This window comes from Misgurnus anguillicaudatus, chromosome 9 (assembly GCF_027580225.2).
Source record: "Misgurnus anguillicaudatus chromosome 9, ASM2758022v2, whole genome shotgun sequence".
NCBI classification, from domain to species: Eukaryota; Metazoa; Chordata; class Actinopteri; order Cypriniformes; family Cobitidae; genus Misgurnus; species Misgurnus anguillicaudatus.
The window spans coordinates 1217916-1240650 of NC_073345.2; the positions used below are offsets into that span (position 1 = coordinate 1217916).

General features: G+C 40.3%; 1 protein-coding gene across 1 annotated transcript; it reads left to right on the forward strand.

Moving 5' to 3' along the window:
- Nucleotides 1–3464: 3464 nt before the first annotated feature.
- On the forward strand, nucleotides 3465–17628 carry ndufa2 (NADH:ubiquinone oxidoreductase subunit A2). The gene is made up of 3 exons (XM_055179821.2): nucleotides 3465–3749; nucleotides 4080–4186; nucleotides 17449–17628. The coding sequence occupies exons 1-3, from the start codon at nucleotides 3496–3498 to the stop codon at nucleotides 17538–17540; spliced, it is 453 nt and encodes a 150-aa protein (XP_055035796.2). The 5' UTR covers nucleotides 3465–3495; the 3' UTR covers nucleotides 17541–17628.
- Nucleotides 17629–22735: the final 5107 nt, after the last annotated feature.

A 22735-nucleotide genomic window follows, 5' to 3' on the forward strand; every position in this document is an offset into this window, starting at 1 on the left:
TAATATTATCAAGGGCTTTTTTCATATTTACCTGTCTCCATCTTTCATAAACGTTTTTTTATTAGGCTATAGTACATAGAATTCGGTCAAACTTATAGCCTACAGCTTACATCATACATAACATATCATACATTATTATAATGTGCTTAAATTATAAGCACGAGAAAGTTAAACAGCATAATTTACGTATGTGATGATGAATCGTCATGAAACACGTTATATAGTTAAGAAATTGTAGGGATTAATAAAGACAGTAAAAAAGATATCAGTAGCTTTATAGTGACGTCACGCGAAAAAGCGTGATCATGTGTAAAATCGTGTTTAAATAAATCATTGTTATACAGAGGCGAGTGAGAAAAAGAACAACAACAATATATATCGAGGCTACAATTAAATACACAGTTAAACAAACCAAAGTGCCCTCATAAGTCCTTATTGATCTCTTGTAAGTTTGCGATAGTGATGTCATGTGAAGGGGCGGGGCCACGTGTAAAATCATCTGATGCCACAAAAAAAAATCATCTGATGCCGTTTTGTCCGATGCCTTTTTGTGCGAAACCTGATGCCGTTTCACCTGATGACTTTTAGTCCGATGCCGTTTTGTCCGATGTCTGATGTGCGAGACCTGATGCCGTTTCACCTGATGACTTTTAGTACGAGGCCGTTTTGTCCGATGTCTGATGTGCGAGACCTGATGCCGTTTCAACTGATAACTTTTAGTCCGAGGCCGTTTTGTCAGATGTCTGATGTGCGAGACCTGATGCCGTTTCACCTGATGACTTTTAGTACGAGGCCGTTTTGTCCGATGTCTGATGTGCGAGACCATGTTTTTCTGAGAACTGATGCTTTTAAGTCTGAGGCACGATGCCGTTTCATCTGATGCCTGAGTTCTGACGCTGAGGTCTGAGGATGTCCTAAAATGAACACCGTACATGTGGTGAGATCGTAACAAGGGCGTGGTGAGCTTAAACTTGCTTACGTCACGAGTTACTTTATGGACCCAACATCCAATAGGAAAATTCAACTGCAGTAGGCACCGTTCAACCTGAAGAGGGCAGCACTCAGACGTTTTTACACCATATATTGTAGTATTGAAACACTTTATATCCAAATGTCAAAAAACTAACTAAAATCAATGAACAGCACTAAAGGGCTGGTTATACTCGCGCTTTGGTCCGCAACGCAAGCCTCCGCGGATCGCGCGCGCGTCTCACCAAACGGACGAGGCGTTTATAGTTAACGCGCTCGCCGTTGCACTATTTTTTTAACCACCAGGCGGCGACGCGAGCAATAAAGTCAAAAACAAACACAAAGAAGAGGAAAGAAGAAGTCGTCCGCTGGAACAACCCTAGTGCTTTTAACATTAAGGGCGATTTATAGTCGTGCGTAGGTCCTACGGCGTAGCTACGGCGTAGGCTATCCGTAGCCTGTGCGTAGCTCTGCGTAGCCTGACGCGCACCTCACAAAATTTCTAACAGCGCGTCGGCTCTACGCGGACCGTAAGCGCTGTGATTGGTCCACCAGAACCCCTCCCGTCAGGTAAAAAAACTGCGTCATAGGTATTTCCGTTTGAGACGGTGAAAACAAAGATGAGCAAGTTGAGGAGTGATTTAACTCAAACTGAAACATAAGTCGCTGTTTATTTACTTCCATTATTGCTGGTCTTCTCAAATTATACACAATAAGTTGCTATTTCTTCTTCGTTTGTGGGTTTACTTGCTTAGCTTCTTCTTCTGTGACGACTTCTGCTGCTACTGTGGTTACACGCGTGATTACTGCGAACCAGCGGTTTCGCGTGTGTTTGCACGTCGACGCGGACGGCGACGCACAAGTATAAATGAAAACCGACGCGGAACCTACGCCGTCGCTGCTACGCCGTAGGACCTACGCACGACCATAAATCGCCCTTTAGAGTTTGATATATATAAATATGAGAACATGAATAAAACAATAATCTTTTAAATATGTCTTTATTAAACATTATCATTTCATTAACGTTACTAAACAAACAGTAGGTACAGACATCTTAAGGTTTATATTTTATTCCTCATCCAGTGGTTCATTCAATACAAATATAAGCCAAACATTCTGATTCATGTAAAATAATTCGTGTTTTAAACTGCAAAGTTTCCATACTTTATTTCCAGAGTGTCCGATAAATATATACATTGTTTTGCTTGGATTTATCAAAGAGATAGGTCACAGGCTTGCCTGCTCGGACAGAATCGCCTCGAGTTCGGTCATTTTCGGATGCGGAGCCGCGCGGAAAGTTAAAAAAAAATGCAGTGCACAGCGCCACGCGAAATGGGGTCTCGCGCACCCAACGCGCGCGACCGCCCACTCCGCGTTGACGTCATTTTTGCCGCGCGCACCAACGCGCTCTTGCGGACGCGGCGACTATAAACTAGGCTTAATAAAGCATCATTCTTACAGATCATTAACTAAAAAAAGTTGGTTAAGGGTTTAGTTACTCTTTAACGGAAAGAAAGCCATACTATGACTATGGCCGTATTTTGTGCATCTTACGGTTGCAATAACCGGCGCAATATTGATTCCAGATCACATGGGATTACATTTCACAAGTAAGATTGAACAATCATTTTGGTTATTTTACGTTATTATTTATAATATTATGTCAATGTTCAGCAGGAACTGGTACTCTCTCTCATGATCTCTCGCTGTTTTTTCTTCACATTTGAAGGTTTCCCAGTGATACAGGCATGATGAGGCAATGGGAAGTTGCTAAAACGGGAGGGTTTTGTTGTGACAGAGTCGTCAAAGCTCTGCAAAGAAAGAGTATAGAAGAACAAGAGGGGAAACTCTGACTCGTTTTTAGCAACAGCCACTAGATGGCGCTTCAGTAGCGCGGCCGCTATTTGGAATGAAAATTCTCACAGCCAATTCATTCTCAATTCATGCATATTAAAATTAATTTAATACCTAATTACATAAAATACCTAATTAAGTAACAATTACATAAAAATTGTGTACTAAAGTACTTTTTAAGTAAAAGTAAAAAAAGTAGATGTTAAATGTACTTAAATATAAACCAAAAACTTAAAATTATGAAATGTAGTGGAGTAAAAATTATGCTAATAAGCTTTGGAATATAAGTTTTCTAAAGAAAAACACTGATAAAATACAGATACTTGAAAATTTACTTTTATGTAGAAAGTAAAATACTTAAGTAGTGTCTGCCTCTGTCAATATGCCATACTTAAAGAGCATAATACAAAGTATTTTAGCATGAAATCAGTATTTTTCAATGTGTGACAGCGTCCTGTATCATAACTAAATCTCTGCCGCTTATAACAACTCAAACCGTGTGAAAATCCGGTAAATATTAGAGAAGTTATGATTATTCCTCATTAGAAATGAACGCAAGGGAGCGCAATCTACGTATATATGTGCTCTGTTATGCGTGAAGATTAGGTGACGCATTTCCGCTCGCCCGCTAGTGGAGGTCACGTGTTTCCTGTGGAGCTCCACTCGCCCATGCACTCGCCCGTATACTCTTTGCCCGTAGTCTGCAGCCAGACCCTTCTCGTAAGGTTTGAAAACAGCGCTCATCCGGTGAGATTTCACGAGATTTTGGCTGTAGCTGTATCCCTTCTAGCCACAACCCGTTCAGACAAGGTGACAGTCATGGCGGCAGCGGTGGTTCGAGGAATCGGTTCAAATTTGTCAAAGAATCTCCGTGAGATACGCCTGCATATATGTCAGACATCAGCTGCTAGTCAGGGAGCAAGGTGCATACGCGAGATTTTTACGGTTTGATGTCCTTTGATTACCAATGTTTGCTTGATAATACGGTTTGATAATAATTGTCCTCTAAGCAAATCAATGCATAACTTATTTATGTTACATTCGGTCTCTTAAAGCCTGATGAGCGGAATGCAGTTTGGGCCATCACTGGCATGTTGGCAATTATTTTTTAGATAACCCAAAATGCGTGATACATTTAAAATGTTTTGTATGGTTTGTTGTATAGCTACTTCTAGATTTGTAAGGACTGTAATTGCGATTGTTTTTTTAACTATTTAACTATTTGTTATTCTTTATTTATCTTTTTATTTTAGGGATTTTATTGAGCAGCATTACGTGCCATTAAAGAAGTCAAATCCTGATTTCCCTATCCTGATTCGAGAGTGCTCTGGGGTTCAGCCCAAACTGTGGGCACGATATGGTAGGAATACGATTTTCATTTAAACTAGAGATGGGACACACTAAGGGCATTTTCACACCTGTAATTCGGTTCATTTGGTCCGGACCAAAAGCAAAAAATTATACATTGTAACTTTTTTAGCAGATTTGGTTCTATTTCACACCACGCTCTGATCCGCACCAATTGAGACAAACCAAAATTCTGTCATGTGATAAGATCAACATCACTCATTGGCCACATGTATTTGAACGTATTTCCTAAACGGCTTCACGATTGGTCAGAATCAACGTGCGGCAAATTCCAACGGAACCCCCGGAAGTAAACAAAAGAAGGATAATAAAGCAGATACCATGGACAGACGGCTGCGCGCTGTAAATATGTCTCTGTGGTTGTTATACATAGTTTGTATACAGCACTCTAGACAAACTGTTCATTTTCAGAATGAATCGCGGATGCGGCTTGAAAACAACGGTTTAATGCACTACAAACGGCAAAGACAAAAAATTTCCGAGGCTCCGCCCGCACCTCCTCGCAACTCCAGGTATGTCCGCGATTTGTCATTGTGCTAATATTGCTAATAAAACGGTCAAAAAACACTTCCTCATCCGATAATGCACTGAGCAGCTGACTACCGCAGCTGGATTAGTCCAAAAATGTGCAGTATGTTTTGCAATTAGGTCGATTCGATCTCGGATCGTGTTCTCACCACAAACAAACCGCTCTAGAGTTTGTTTGAAAGCGTACCAAGACCACTTCTGCAAGCTGGTCTCGGTCCGCTTTTGGTGCGCACCAGAGTTCGATTGCTGCATTCTCACCTGCCCAAACGAACTGCACCAACTGAGCAATCGAACTCTGGTACGATTCAATCGAACTAAACAAGGCAGGTGTGAAAACCCCCTAATAATACCTGGCCGATAACGATTCTGCACACTAAAATCTCTACAGACAGAGATGTCTTGATCTCTTCTTGCAGAGAAATTGAAAAAAGATCTATTGGGAACTACCACTGCCAACATCCCAGGCGAATTTACGTCTTCAGTCAGCATTTTAAAATAAATACATAGATTGTGTAGACATTTTAAATGTTCGTAGAAACGATAATTATTTTTCATACATGACCTTAAAGGAATCCAAAAAGTAATCAAATTACATTACTTTTATATTTTGATGCTGGGATTAACTTACTAAATATTTTTATATAAAGTAATTTGTAGATTTAACACAATACATTTTAAAAGTAACCCTCCTAATTCTGGTCGCGCACTTCGCATAATGCTCATTTAAAGGCGGAGTCCACGATGTTTGAAAAACGCTTTGGAAAAGGAGACGGTCCGACTACCAAAACACACTTATAACCAATCAGCAGTAAGGAGCGTATCTAATAACCGACATCCTTGCTGGGTTGCGTATGTGTGGGGCGGGTCTATCAACAGAAGGTCCAGATTCTATTGGGGTAGGGGCGTGTTTGTTTAGGTGATTTCAAATATCAACATTGGCTTTCAAACATCGTGGGCTCCGCCTTAAAGCCATGATGCTTATACTTTTGGTCATTTTCGAATGTGCAGCCTCTCGAAGTTACAACATTTTTGCCATTTTTGTAACTCTGTGTGCGGCTTCGCATTGAAACCCATTATTTCACCATTCATCCATTTACCATTGGATGTGCTGCCTCAAAAACCTGCAAGTCTTTGGAAAACACTGGAATGGATTTCTTGATTCTCAACATGTGGATGTTTTTCAACGCTAAAAGGGAGTTTGGGAACTTGTACAAAAAGCACTACAACATCACTTGTTTTCTTGACAGTGCACGAGGCCAAGATAATTTTGGATTTACCAATGATGCTGGTAGTGACAGTCAGACCCGGCACCAGACACAAATTCACAGACGGGCATGCCGTTATTTTTGGGGGGCACAAATTATAAAAACCTCATCATGTATCATTATCCTAATTACATTGCAAATGAGCATTAAATGAATGCATACAAGTTTACACGTTTAACAGATTTTATTTGGTATTTTAACAGCATAACAGCAGAGTAAATTAATTTTCACTGTGCAGTATTAACACTGAACATATACAACTATTGCGCACAACCACTATACAAATAATAAGTAAAACTATACAAATAAAAACATGAAAATAATGTATGCCGTGGCAATCATTAAACATCTTAATCAAAAGTATTAACATGACTTTTATTTCATTTTTTTAGGCTGTTTGTTTGAACTGTCTCTCAGTCTATAATAGACTAAAATACAAGCTCACCATTAGTAGAGGGGCAGGCGACGCTTTGCTGCAGAGTGAAATCTTCTCAAAAGGCTGTCCTTCCACTCATCCCTGAATTTCTTTGTTAAGTCCTTTTCAAATGCCAATTTAATTAAATTGGCCTTTCTGTGATGAAGCATGCTCAGACGATGATCAGTAAGAATGTTCTTTAATGTGGAAAATGATTTCTCATTAGTGCAGTGCTTGCACCAAAAGTCAAAGCGTGTATCAGCGCTGCAATCACGCTCGGCATTGCTTCGAGAGGTTTGTGGAAGTGTTTTAAAACTTTTTTCATTGTCCATTTACTAGGGGTGTCACGATTCTCCAAATCCTCGATTCGATTATATTTTCGATTCTAAGGTCACGATTCGATCCGATTCTCGATTTTTACATATTTTTTATATGGCATATAATTTAGACAAAAATGATATGCCATTATTTATTATTATCATTATAATACTTTAACATTAACATGCACATTGCACAACTCGCATGGGGGTTTGTGGGCTTCACTTAAAGCGAGAGCTTGTCTAGAGAGGATTTCTTCTTGCACGCACATGGACTATGCGCGGTTGGCAGTTACATGGATCGGGCGGATGACGTGACGAAAAATAATATTGTAATTAAATTCGGGCGGGTGCCGGATCGACTGCTAGTTATTAGCTCTGTCCTTCTAAGCATGCGACATCTCTGTCTTTCATAGTGGCAGCCTCAGAAGTTCAAGAAAAGAACTGAAATGAGACGGTCTATAGCAGGGGTGTCAAACATACGGCCCGCGGGCCGCATACGGCCCACAAAGGTGTCCAATCCGGCCCGCATGATGATTTATTAAATATGAAATACATATTTTAAAAACCCTTTCAGGCGGGTGTCTAGTTGGTTTTTAATATGAGAGACTTGCGGAAAGCAGCAAAACGCGGAACATAGACTAAACACAGTGCCCAAAAATCTTGCTGTTGTATTGTTACTGCTCCGCTAAAGATCCACTTATTCCGGTGATCCACTTCGTGTTTTTCCGACCGCTCCGCAGCATATCTGTGTCCACTCTCTGCCTGGAGAGCGAAGACGACAGTTTCCGAAGTTCTTTGCATTAACAGGTAGATTAATTACATTAAATCAGTTGTTAAACAACATAATTAGTAATTTGGAAGTTTGTTTATGTATTTCTTCCGGTAATGATTTGCTGTCGGTGTTTTAAAAGTGCTAACAAGTGCTAGCACGCAAACAACAACAAAATAGCCACATTCTTATTAACGTTACAATACATGTCTAATCGATTTAATGTTCCCGATCAGATCTAAGTTAATATAAACACTAAATTTGCTGTTGTTGGCACACTTTGTAGACAAAAAATACGAAAAACACCAATGCCTTCACAAAATAACGACAGAGAACGGAAAGAGAGGCTGCTAAAGGCAGTTCAACATTGCAAACATGGATTCAAAGCTCCATCAAGCCAGCAGGTATATCATATTGAATATTTAGCAGATTGTCACACTATAATTCTTGTTATTATATTTCCCATTATAATCACATGCTAGTAATATAACACATCATAATATTTTATTAAAACCATAATAATAGTACCAATCCTCTTAGTGCCCTTTTTGGTTTGGGCCACTGCCCCATCTAGCATTTTCATTTTCTAAATGACTGTTCTCATTACAAATATATTCCAAAGAAAAGTGAATGATTGATAAATAATTTTGGCATTAAGGAATAATGCAAAAGAAGTTAAATTAAGGCTTTTCAACCTAAGGCCAGTGGATTTTGTACAGATGTAAATTTGTGTGTATAATATGTACAGTATGAGTGTGACCTTATGAAATGTAGTTTTCACAGAGCTGTGCGTTTCTCTAGTTTTCTTGCTGAACAAACAAATTAATTGGTTTGTTTAGTTAATATTAACACAATTATCAGCACACTAAAGTTTAAAAAAAATCCGGCCCTCACATCATGGCGTTATTTACCATCCGGCCCTCAGCCTAAAATGAGTTTGACACCCCTGGTCTATAGCCTTCTGAGGACCCAAAATTTGCGTCACCTGCTGCACACGCCCCCAGTAGCGCCCACCGCGCCTGTCAGCAGAAAACAGCGGAGACATTTCTGACTTATTAAAATAAATGTGTAAGCAGAAAAATATTAATTTATTTTAGAACATATGACACATTGATGTAGATTAATCTATTCAACAGCATATCAAACAATCAACCTAGAAATATACGCAACATAAACAGAATAATATTAACACAAAACATAACTTATAATACTAAAACAGTGACAAGAAAAAGTTTTCTAATAAATACACACTTTTATTTATTTAAGGCTTTTAATTGTTTGGGATAGCCTCGGCTGTTAAGGATACATTCGTTCTATCATTAGCAGCGCGGAGAAATGAGGACGCATTTTGACACAGCTCTTATCAACGCCGGCGAAGGGTACGTGACAAACTCAAAAAATGAGAATGAAAAACAAAGGAAATAGAATGTCAGAAAGGGTTGCCTGGAATAAGTTTTACAACGTGGTAAATCAGGATGACACCAGTGCAGGCTATGTAATTCGTGCGTTTAATTTAGGCTATTTATTTATTTATTTATTTTTGTCCCTGTGCGCCGATCGAAGACGGAGTTCACTGCTGATATTCAAGAGGTTTCTAGTCTCGCGGCTGTCATCAGCAGCGCCTTGCATCGCCCAGTCAGCGGATGGCGGGCAGGTGCGGATTTGAAAACTGGTCAGAAACGTTGCGGATGGATGGTGGACGGATGATGAGTTTTGTTATGCGGTTGCGGATGAAATAATAGTCCATCCGCGCATCTCTAACATGGACTTAATGCACATGGACTTAATGCGCATGTCTTGGACTCATAGCATCTGAAATAAATCCAGTATAATAAGCAGCTGCGCTTCTCTCTGTCTCACGTGCACGTGCTCGCATCTGTCCGAAGTCTGAACATAAACTAAAGTAGTAATCCTTATGTATTTGTTCAGTTTTATGCGTTTCATGAATCATGCAAGCTGATGCAAACTATCCTTTTGTTTAAAATATAAGTTAAACCCGCTGCATCGTTGCGCCTCCCTCACTATCGCGCACGTACAGAGAGCTGCACTCTGTCCAAAGTCAGATCACTGATCCTGTTTATGATATGCATTTCAAGAAGTTGTAGCATCCCTCGTGTTTAAAATATGATCGCGTTCCGCTGGACAGATGTTTTTAAAGGCATCTCTGAGAGTTTTTTTCCTCGCTTGGCAAGCCGACCGGACGTGAAATGGGGGCGTGGCAGCATCGACGATCCCATTTTTTAATTCGAAGTTCGAAGCTGTGACTTAATTTCGATCGATTTCGATTTAAAATCGAAATCGTGACACCCTTACCATTTACCCCCCTCAGGTGGGGATGATACCTTCATTTGCTCATTTAGGAAGCTGCAAGCCACTGTATATTCCGACTCCACAATGGCTCTATTCGAAAGGTCCAGTAAAGGTTTCACTTTGGACACATCCAAAAAAGTAGAATCCTCCGGGTTGAGAGATTTGAGCGCATCCATTAGCGCACAGTTGCGCTCCCCAAAACGCTCCTTCATTTCCCCACAAACTGCATCAATACAACTGAAATATATAACCTGCGCATCTCAGTTTCGTTGTTGGGATCTTCATGTGTAATTCTTTCCTCAACTACATACATGGCAAAGCAAGTGTTTGGTGTGCGCTGTCTCTTTTGTGCGGGCTATGTTTGATCCTTGCAGCACTTAAAGAGGGCCATGAATTCTGTCTCAGAGCGCAGATTTTCAATACACGTACATGCTGCGTTTACAAGTTGCAAACCTGTAAACAGATCCATGTCCTCTGCCTGTAGCATTGTGTTTGGGGGGGCGAGATATGACAAGATTTTGTGTACCATCTCAGCGATGAATCTGAAACTTGGTTCAGACATGGCCTGCAGTAAACCTGTTGCTTCAACTCGCACATCTTTGGGATAGGCTGTGATGCTGTTGACTTCGCACAAAAGGTTGGCAAGGTCATCAAATGATCTTAAAATAACGGAGACCGTGCCAAGATGACCAGTCCAGCGTTGATCTAAGAGTCACTTCAGAGTCTGTCCTTTATAGAGAAAGGAGACTGTAGGTTTTCTGCAGAATTTGTAAAGCATGTTGCACATTGTGAAAAAATCCGATAAGGCTTGCTCAGTTGCCAAAGCATGAATGACGACCAAATGAAGTTGATGATTGAATCAGTGGACATATGGTATGTCTCTGTGTAGTTTTTGTTGCAGAAGTTTTTGCACTCCTCCGTGTTTGCCCGACATCAGGGAGGCGCCGTCATACACCTGACTGATGATTTTTTTCGGTACTCAGTCCTGCTTTTGTTAATTCCTCAATAATTGTGTCAGTCAATGTAGCTGCATCCCCCTTGTCAGTTGTGGAAATGATCAGAAGACGCTCAGTTGGCTCATACAGTTCATTGACGAAACGCACAATTATGGAAATATTTTCTGTTCCTGTAGGGTCTTCAGTTCCATCCACTTTTATAGTGTAAAACGACTCACTAACCTCTTTCACGATCTGCTCTGTGACCATAGTACTCATAATGTATATAATGGTGTTCTGAATATCATGGCTAGTGTATCTAGCGTTGTGTGGAATGGACTGTGCGATTCTGGCCAAGGCAGGATCTTTCCTTAAAGTGTATTCAAATAAGGACAAAAATAGACCACAGTCATCTCCAGACATACTATCAAAACCATCATTGTCCCCTCTAAAAGGTAGCTGGTTTACTGTAAGGAACTCAATGGCATCAATGATAGCTGACAGGTAGTATCTATTACGTTGCAACTGTTCAGTATTTACCAACGCAGTGATTTCTGTACACGTCTGAACACGCCTCTCCTTATCTCTCCACATAGCCTCACAGAGCTGGTGTTCTTTTGATAATGCATGTTTGTTAAGTCCTTTTCCAGTCTCGACTGCATGCTTCCAATCCCAAAATCCACTTAGCGTAAAGGTCGAGTCTACAGCAGAGGATGGTGCTCGGAACTTTCTGCATGGGTAGCAAAATGCAGCTGCATAATCCAAAACGCAATAGCGATGTCCAACTCAAGAACGATCTGACTACTTTTAATGAACCTGAATAGTTTCTAAAGACACAAAGTTTATTAACTATAATTAATGTTTAAATAATGTTATAATATTAATTCCCGCTGCCGTTGCATTTTCAAATTATGCAAAAAAAACTTTTGCATTGTTTTTGGCTAACATTTTCATTGCTATGTCCTGCCGGGGTCTCTTGTTTGCGACCCTGTGCTGATTTGCGCTGCTCTTGGTGGATTGCGGTGGTCGTTGGAGAGGTGTGCTTGTGTCATTGTTGTGCCTGTGTGTTTTGTTTGCGCCTTTGTAGTGAATCACACGCAAAAATCCGGCGCTTGTTTGGAGTTGAGCTCTCACGTCCTTTTTAGTAAATGCCCGTCTTTTGTATTTATAGAGAATGCCTTAACACATTTTGTTTCTCTTTATATTTGAACAGAATAATTTAACTTATTTGCACACTTAAATTATCAGTAACTTAAACTGAGATTTTAGTAAATTTAGGGCATTTACTAAAAAGGACGTGAGAGCTCAAATAAGCGCCGCGGAGTTGAACATTTGCGTGTGATTTACTACAAAGGCGCAAATAAAATACACAGGCACAATAATGACATAAGCACATTTCTCTAATGACCACTGCAATCTACTAAGAGCAGCGCAACTTAGTACAGGGTCGCAAATAAGAGACCTCGGCAGGACATCGCAATGAAAATGCGGAGTGTGAAATTCCAGCTAAGTAAAAGTACACTATGAACCGGAGGACGAAAGATGAAGGGTAAAATAAGTTTTGAAATACCTGATTTTACTTCTCCTCGTGACTTCTCCTCTTTTCTCCAGCAAATTAAACATAGCATGGCTTGGCAAACTATATATTTATTTTAAAGTATGTTCCTCTGGCAAAATGTAATACTCTCCTCGCATTAATGTTACTGTAGGAAAACTTCCACAAATGCAAATGCAATAAGGTCGCAAAAATAACACCTTTTCAGGGCTAAATATCTATTGCGTGTCTTATTTAATGCCAAAATTATGGTTTGCGCAAGCTGTTAGTAAATCCGGCCCTTAAAGGGGTCATATGATGAATTTTTTTAATTTGTAAAATAAGTCTTTGGCGTTCCCAGAGTCCATATGTGAAGTTTTATCTCAAAACACCCTACAGATAATTAATTATAGCATGTCAAAATTGCCATTTTGTAGGCCTGAGCAAAATGTGCCATTTTGGGGTGTGTCTTTTAAAATGCAAATGAGCTGATGAAATGCAAACACCGATCGCAATGGTAGTGGTTTGTTGAAATAAACATGCTTCATCAGTCAGTGCTTTTTACTTTAATGTTTAAAATTAATTAATTAAAATTACTAATTATTTGTCTTTAAAACACAACTTTGGTTTAGTTTCGAAGAAGGGGTACTTGAGCCGTACTGATAGGGCTGTGGGGGTACTTAGGGCTAAAAAGGTTGGGAACCACTGGCCTACATGATTGCTTTAGCTACATATTCTCAGATCAAAACTCCGATAGCTGCCTGACATGCAGGCTGCATGTTTTAACAGCGTCAGTTTTAACAAACCAATCAAATCCATTATTTTATTATATATTTTTTTATTGTTTTGTTATATTTTTTAAATGTATAAAACAAAAGTTGTGATTGGTGACAGGCTCTCAGTTTAAAAAAAGGGCTCGTTCGGCCAGGGCGGGCACAGCTGACTCTAGGGTTGTGACGATAGACGATAGTATCGTGTATCGACGATCTCCAGACATATCGCCAATGGTAGGCTTTCATGGCGATAGTCATGACGATAGTTGGCGAATGGTTGTTATTATTATCATCATAGTTTTATATTAAAGAGGCCCTTCCACATAAAACCGTTTTTACTTGTATTTTTTGATATGTGTTAGGTCCATGTGTGTTTGTGTTTTGTCGTGAATGTGAAAATTAACTTCCGCCTCCTCTGTCAGCTCTAGCCACTGAAAAGAAATAAGCGGAGAAATCAGGTCAGTTTGAAAAGCTTATCAGTGTGACGTGGAACTGATCGAGGTCATTAATATTCATGAGCTCTTCAACTTGAGCCCGCGCCCACATATTACGTGTAGTTGAGTTAGTTTTCATAACAAGTTACAGCAAGGATGGCTAAACGTCAACTGTACCGTAATCGGGCCATTGTTTTTCGTCGAGAGATATCATTCCTATTAAACAAGGGAATCATAACAGTTGCTACATATTTGGAATCTCAGAAGAACGCTGGATTTGAAGAGAGACTGCGATTAAAAAGCGGATCCGGACAGAATGGCGCCGCTTATGTGAGTAAAGCACTTTAGTACTATGTGTCACTGTAGTGGCCGGTGTTTTCTCTTCCGAGGGACGCGAATTCATGCTGCACACACGTTGAAAGGGTTTATGATAAAAGACACGCACGCGTGTGTGCGAGTAAAACACTTTAGTACTTTGTGTCACTATGAGTTCTCTTTAGAGGGATGCGATTCACGCGAATTCATGATGCACACGCATCGAATGTGATAAAAGACGTGTGTGTTTGTGCATTCGTTACACGTGTGTCGAAAGGGTTTGTGTAAAAGACGTGTGTGTGTGTGTGTGTGTGTGTGCATGCGCTGCTACACGCGCATCGAAAGGGTTTACGATAAAAGACACGTGTGTGTGTGTGTGTGTGTGTGTGTGTGTGTTTTTGTGTGTGTTTTTGTGCGTGGGTTTACGATAAAAGACACGCGTGTGTGTGTCAAAAGTATGATAAAATATGCGTGTGTAAGAAAGACACTGTGTCTTAAGACACTCACTTAACATTAAACTGATTACACATGAGATTAAATTGAAAGTTAGTTTGAACGAAAAACGGTTATCCAATAATAGCAGTGGGTGTTTACTTCCAAGTCGTCAATGCAGCCCGCCCATTCAAACGGATCACTTCTCTAACCAGCCTCAAAACCAGGGTACAAAATAGCCTATAACTTATTGCTTTTGATGTTTTTGGATGTAAAAATCATGCAAACATCATGAGTAGACCTCAGACAACAGTCTAAAACAATAAAAACGCCAGAGGAAGGGCACCTTTAACATCCACATTGCATGCTTTTCCTCGCATGAGAGTTGGTGGGCTTCACTTTACGCGGAGAGCTTGTAGAGAGAGGATTCATTACCTGCACTTAATGCGCGCGTCTTGGACTCCTTCTAGCACTAAATCCATTGTGTCATGAGCAGCTGCGCTTCTCTCTGTCTCACGTGCACGCGCTTTCGCCTAAACATAAACTAAAGTAGTAATCCTTATGTATTTTTTTTTTCAGTTTAATGCGTTTCATGCGAGCTGAGGCAAACTTTCCTTTTTTAAAAATATGACCCGCTGCATATTGGCGCTTCTCTCACACTCGCGTACGTGCAGAAAGCTGCGCTCTGTCCAAAGTCAGATCACTAGGTATAAATCCTGTTTATGATATGCATTTCAAGGAGTTGTAGCAAAACCATCCCTCGTGTTTAAAATGGGATTCTGTTTAAAATGTGATCGCGTTCCGCTCGACCGATGTGTTTAAAAAAGCACATCTGAGAGCACCACTGCTTGACACGTGTAGCCTTCTGCAACAGCACCAAACAAATGCATTGAATTGTTTGTATGTGTGCTCGCGCAGATGCATGTTTTTTACAGTTATTAAGTAATCATGGTTAGGGTTTTAATGACGCGCTCGCATTATTGGCATTAGTTTTAAGAAGGTTGCGGTCATGACGGTGTTGCTCTTGTTCTTTTTTTGTCCACCAATCAAGTGACTTGTTATAATGAGTAAAAAATTAAGAAATAAAATAATTAGTAAACTACTGCCCCGCCCCCCGATACTATCGTGTACTGTTCCCAGTGGAAAAACCCCAAAAAGTGAGCTGTACTATTCTCCCTGAAAATAACATAAAACTAGGGGTCGGCATTTAAGTTTGGTATCAGGCCAAAAGAATTTTGCCACTAGTTGGTGTGCCACAACTTAGTCAAGGAAAGTTGGTTTGTGAAATTTCCCTTATATCCAAATGACTTTATATTTAAAGGGGGGTGGGGGTTAATGCGGTTTCATGAATTCTGACTTATTAACACGGTTAAGGGTTGAAACCCTCATGCTAAACATAAGCAAATTGTCAAAAAAGCAGTTGAGCTAGTGACAGAGTATTTCTGGGCCAAACTCACATCTTCTTTCGCAAAGCTTTTTTTCGAGCGGAGGTATCCGTTGCGACTGATTGACCCCATAATCTTTTTATGGGCCTTTACCCCCAGAAAAGCATGCCTGCCCTGCACGTCAAGTGAGAGCGAGAATGCGCATTAGAATTGTTCCGTCAAGTAGGAGTCACTGGTATCACTGCACAGCATGCAACAACAAAAGAAGTGTGTTTTTGGATGTAAGGTGAAGAAAACCTTATTTAGCTTTCCATGCCTTAAGACAACAGTTGATGCAGTTTGTTTTTCCCGGACAGCAACGTAATTGCGAATGGCTGCATTTCGGAGAGGTTTGCTTTACAAACAACGCTCAGTTTGACTGACGAACTTTAAAAGACATTGTTTAGGAGTCGCAACCACAGGCGTAAGTTAATCAAAATCTCACGTGTTTTGTTTGCAATCGGCGCATACGTGCATGTAATGTAAACAACACGAACAACAGCAAACATTTTCCGTCTCAGTTGGCGTTGTACTGCACTTACGACATTTACACCTTTTAAATGGGCAAATACAGAAAAAAAACGCATCAAGATTTATGTAGCATTTCTTAATTAACATAGCGGATAAACAAACAAGGATTACTTACCAGATACAGACGTCCTGCTGTAATCGTTGCTGCTGTTATTCCTGTTGATCAATTAATGACTCAATATCCGATTCTGAATCATGTGTAAGGCTGTATCTGACTGTAAGCCATAGTTATTTAAAAAAAAGTTTTTAAGTTTGATTTCCATCAATGTCACAGCTGTTAGAGTAGTATCCAAAGGCTGCGTGTACTCCTAACTCTTCAGCTCCGCCCACCGTAAGCCTTCAAATATACTTGTTTTTTCGGCAAAAAACGGAATGGCTTTTCTGTCTTTTAATTATCTGACAACACGAAAGGACATAAGAAGGATGAAATACTACCCCTTTTACTTCCATGGTATTCTTTTTATGGAAGTAAACGGGGTCCACGAACAGTTTGGTTACAAACATTCCTCAAAATATCTTCCTTCGTCTTAATCAGAAGAAAGAAATGTAGCATGTTTGTAACAACATGAGAGTGAATAAATGATGACACAATTTTAATTTTTGTGTGAACTATCCCTTTAATGTATGTAAATGCATTTATTTGTATTTCATTTTCAAAAAAATATGCAAACTCGATCTCTGCCTCTGCTGACGTTTGTGGTTGACTGGACTGTGAGTTTGGTGTAGTTTCTGACTTACAAGCTGTTTTTCACTCCTCTCCTCACTATCAATTCATCTCAAAATAAAACATTGCTGCAAAAACGTTATCATACTACTATTTTGAAGGCAAAATTGCTAAAGACGAAGTGGTTAGGTGTGTTCGAACCAACAGGCAGAGGACATCAAAGTACTGCGAGAATCATTAGCAAAATCAATTCAGAGTCGTCTGATTTTAAATCACTCTCGTGGTACTCTGTCATCCACCTTTTGGTTTTGCCAGCGCTGAGTGAATTCAAACACCACTTTTGTATGTAAATGTTGTCGTCATGACCAAACAGTTGCTATAAAATACCTGGCTGTGGGACAAATATTATTGCAAATATTATTGCTTGCGTCCATTTTTTCCGACAGCTGATGTAAACAGTCAAAGATTTTGATTGTCAATCTGCATACCAACATCGCCGCTGAAGGCTTCACCTTCTGCTGCTTAGTTTAGCACTTTATGCACAATCCAGTCATATCAGTGGTGTGGTGCATAATGATAATCCTGCCTTTCTTTATTTTTCACAGGCTTTGGTAAAGAACACAGTGTTTCATTGGACAACATGAACGTCGACCAAGTTGGCAAAACTTTGGAGACACTAATAAACACAAAGCCCTGAGCCAACATCTTTAAGGAAACATAAAATGATATAAATGCTATTTGTTTTTCTATATTAAAAATAAATGTATACTCTCAAAGAACTTAAATTGTTTATGCCAATGTGTTTGTTTATTAATACAGTGCTTTGTATAATTGTTATAAAGCAGCTTTATAATGGTTAAGTTAATTAATAAGTGTGAAGTCCCTTTGAGGGAACCACATTGTTTATGGCAAATCTTGTTTAGATGATGAAATTAAAAAGGTTTTATAACTGCTATTTTAAAACCTAACTACTAACTCACCAGATACAATACTACTTCGACATACAGCATTGTTGTATGACGATCATACGCTAATTGGTCTGTGGAGCACCGCATGAAGTCGAACACATCTGATTTCTTCTGCACAAAAAAAATCACACACTGAGGATATTGTGGACTGTGAATTCTCTGGATTCCAACATTGTTTAAAACATTTGGGATAATGTAGGTACACATGTAAACATATAACACTGTGCTAGTAGTTTCTGAATATCTTTATGCAAAAAATCTTACATATTGTACCTTACATTTTTTTCAAAATTTCAGATTTTTATATACATAATTTTATATTTGAAACATGGATCTCATACATAAAACCATGATTCACACTCAAAATTATTGTATGTATGTATGTATATATATATATATTAGGGTGCATAAAAAAACACAATTCTTGTATTTTGATTTGGCTGGGTGCTAAAAGTGTTCCAATATATGTAGAAACAACACATGCAAAATATTTTTCCAGTACATGATGATTTAGGGGTGCCACCGCAAATCTGTTTTTGTTGGATAAAGTGGTTAACAGTGCTCCATGGTCGCCATTAAGATCTAAGGTTAACAATGCTACAGCTCAAGAAAACTGATCTTTCTATTTGAGGTGACCTTTCTGTATTGTTGGGTATGTATTATTGCATATTACTATCATACCAGTTGGAGGAGTGTCTTTCAGTGGTGGTTGGAGATGCAGAGTGTCTGAAACTGCTTGGTGTCCCGGCGTATAAAAAGCAGACCAATGAGGCATGTGAAGTGATCATTGCCTGGTTGACATGCAAGTTGCTGCGGGATTGGTCCTGTCCTGACCAGGTTGTCAACATCGCATTTGACACCACTGGGTCAAAAACCCGCCATCTCACAGCAGCCTGCATTGCCATACAGCTCTCACTGGTCCGACCACTGCTTTGGTCTGGGTGTTGGAACCACTATAGTGAGGTCCTCCAGAACTTGGTTTTCACAGACCTAAAGGTGGAGTTATCACGCTCACCAGAGGTTACCTTGTTCACACGTCTGAGTGAGAAATGGAACCTGTTACCACAAGAATCCATCAGCCAATGGTCCCACTACATTTCTGGCAACACCGAGCAACCACTCCTGGGCAGTTTACGTGCTGAACTTGTCAGGTGCGCAAAAGAAGTCACTGACCACAAGCGAGGTGACTACCATGGGTTTTTGTGCAGCTCTGTCTTGTGTTTCTGGATGCAGATAGTGAAGAACAGACTGCAGTGACCTTCCAACGACTGGGAACACTCCACAAGGCACGATGGATGGGTGACCAATGCTGCGTTCAAAAAAAGGGAGGTCAATGTACGTGCAATGAACGTGGTAAATGACTGTGCTGAGCGTGGCGTCAAGCTCACATCCGACTTCGTTTCAGTGGCAAGGAAGGAGCAGCAAACTAATCCCTGAATAGGACATTATTTTTAGGTGGCAGGTAGGGAGACATATCTGGGGAGAGACACACTGGCTAGGTTCAGAGTTCAGGTTCCATTTCCTCTCTCTTTCTCCCTGGTGATGTTGCTTAGTGAAGCAGACTCTGGCACAGACTAAGCAATTAAGTTTGATGTTAAGTTGGTGTCAGCTCTTACCATCAGGCCTTGTTAGTTGCCAGTAAGTTAGCCACTATCACTCTAAAAACAAACAGTGCTAAATAGCACCAAAAGTGGTTCACTTGCTCGTGATCATAGGAGAACCATTTTAAGTGCCATATAACACCTATGTAGCACCTGTGTAGCACCTGTATAGAACCATATTGTGCTATATAGAACCATATCTAGTGCTATAGTGGTGCTACTTTATATCTCCCCCGTATGGTTCTTCATAGATGCTACATAGCACTAAAAGTGGTTCCCCTATGATTACGACCCTAGAACCACCTTTAGTGCTATTTAGTACTCATTTATTTTAGAGTGGAGGGTTTTTTCTTTTAAGTGTGTCAGTATCGCCCCTTGAGTGGGGCTTATATTAAATTAACTTTATGGGGTTGTTTTCTGGACAGGGATTAGCTTAAGCCAGGACTAGGCCTTAGTTTAATTATGAAATAGAACTAGTTTTAACAAACATGCTTTACTAAAAACATTACTTGTGTGCATTTTGAGGCAAAACGAAGGGCACTGATGTATTTTAAGATATGTCAGTACAAGTTGTTTTCAGTTTGGACAGCTCTTACATTTATTTTAGTCCAGGACTAGTCTAATCCCTGTCCGAGAAACCACCCCTATATGTGTGTCCGACATCCATCACTGCTGCACAAAATTCAGGGTAAGGCCACTTGAACATATGTCCCATTGACCTCCATTCATTTTGTCTATAGGACAATTGAATAGAGAATCTTAAAAATTGAATTCTGAGAAATGCCCAAACAAACAACTTTTTACTTTGATAACCCTATAGAACATGTTTCTGTATAAAAGTTCTCTGTACTCAACATTTCCATGTCAATCTTTTGGCAATTAGACAATATATATACACACAGGGCCTGAAGTTAACTTTTTTGACCACCAGCCACTGTGGCAGGTGGATTTAGAAATCCACCTGCTACAGTGACTTTTTACCAGCCAGTTTTGTTTTGCCTCATAAAGATGAAAAATATGAATTGCACAAACATTGTTCTTTATTTTGTACGAATACATATTTAAGTGCTGTCAAGTTATTAACTAAATTAATACAAGTTATAACTTATATATATATATATCTGAGTCCACAAATAAAGAACACATGCAATCCTCTGCCTCCACCTCTGCTGCATCTTCCATGAGATCTGGTCTCCTTGACCGTATGCTGCTTGCATGCCACATCTCAACTGCTGGGCTAGGGTTAAAGTCGTCAAAGTCTTTGATTGAGGGGGAGGACAGATGGACAAAGAGCAGGTCAGACAGTGTCACACTTGAGACTGGACCGCCAATCAGACTTCACCATCTTCATTACACTAAACCTACGCTCACAGTCTGCTGTTGATGCAAGCATGCATAACACCAGATCCACAAGGTCCAGGAAGTCAGGGCATGTCTCCCTCAGCATCCTGTTAACTTCAGTCCAGGTGATCTTCTCCAGTGCCTGTGGCTCCTTGTAGAGGCAGGACTTGATGATGGTCCACTGGTCTGCAATCAGATCGACATCAACTCCAGAAGAGATCAATATTGGCTTGAAGTGACTTGTTGTGAGCCTGTCCACTTCTTAATCACCAAAGTCTGAAATGATATAAAAAGATTATTTTTAAAGTTTGTAGTAGAAGTGTATGTTGTTTTAAGTTGAATATTTTACAAATTTTAAAGTTATTTTCTTTAATAAAGTGGCTCTCAAACTTTTTCAGCCTGCGGCCCCCTTTGTGTACGGTGCATTTCTTTGCGGCCCCCCAAAGAAAATTTATGACAAAGAACAGTTCTAAAACTTCACATTTTAATTAAACAAAACATTAAATTATACAAAGTAGTGCTGCCTTATTTTTTTTAGGTTTAATTTCACAGAATTCATGATAAATTAATGTATTTTATAAAATGTCATAAAACTGCGGACCCCAGTTTGAGAACCACTGCTTTAATAAAACAAAATCAAACTGCTCTCTGGCATTAGAATATTTTACATTAAGTTATTGCAAGTTGCTTTGAGATGCTAACCTGCACTGTTTTCTGGATCAGGCCATTGTTGAAAGCTCGGTATCTTTGTATGGCTCAGAATTCCAGACCCCACATCCCCAAATCTGTTGTCCATGCTGTCGGACAGCTTGTCCAGAAGTTTGTCTTTGTTAGCCATCATGTGGCTGGTGTCACTAGGTCTCAGGTTAACACTCTGGTCCTCAGCATTGGTCCAGGTCTGCTCTCAAAAATTAAGTTTTAGTTTACTTTTCACAAAGGATTTGCACATCAAGACTTTACAGTCATAATCATTACAATACATTCACAATATGTGGTTCAGTGGATACATGCTGTGGGTAAAGAGCATTTTGCCTTTGTCACAGGGTGACTTAGGGCGGAACCAAAAAGGGAGAGGAGAGGTTCCGCCCGGACAGAATTTTTAAGTGCACCTTTCACTTCCCAGTCTCCTTGGCAACCCAAATCAGGAAGAAACGAGCCACAGGTGCAGCCAATTTATGTAGCAGCTCTGATTAGAGGAAGAGATGAGGACGAGCCACATAAATGGAGCTGTAGCAGCACACAAGGGGAGTTGTTGTTTCGGGCACGAGGTCCTCTACTGCCTAGGGCAGACCCAAATCACACGCTCTGTCCTCGGAGGAGCTGGAGGGCGCCGTTGATCCACAGAGCGCTTAGAGCGAGAGGAGAGAGTACGGCAGCCAAGAGAGGCAAAAGAGGACGGAGCTGTGAGGGAGTTAAAGGAGCACTGCACCCAGCTGGTTGTTGGTGTTATACTGAAGAGTTGTTTTTGGGCATGAGCTCCATTGTTGCCTAGGGCAGAAAATCACACGCTCCGTCCTTAGAGGAGCCAGAGGGCGCCGTTGATCCACGGGAGCGCTTATAGCGCAAGGAAAGAGTGCGGCAGCCAAGACAGGCGAAAAGAGGACGGAGCTGTGATAGTTAAAGGAGCACTGCACCAGAGAGCTTTTTGGCTGGATTTACATGGTTGTGAAGACATCGCGAACCTTAAAGGTTGAGAAGTGAACGGTTTATATTACAAAACGAGACAAAGTGAAAAGGGATTGTAAACGGCATTGATGTGAGTACCAAGATTAAGTTTGAAAACGTCCTGTATATTGACTTGGCTTTATGTTAGACCCCTCCAGGAGAAGGAGGGCGGCCCTACCCCTAACATAGCGTGGTGGGTGAGCCGAAGGAATACTTATCGAAGCAGTCACAACGACGACATCGCTAGCTGGGCCGCATATTTCATCGCCAGATCCGGCCTAAGTGAAGTAAAGGAAGACGGGTGTCCTTTTTCGTAC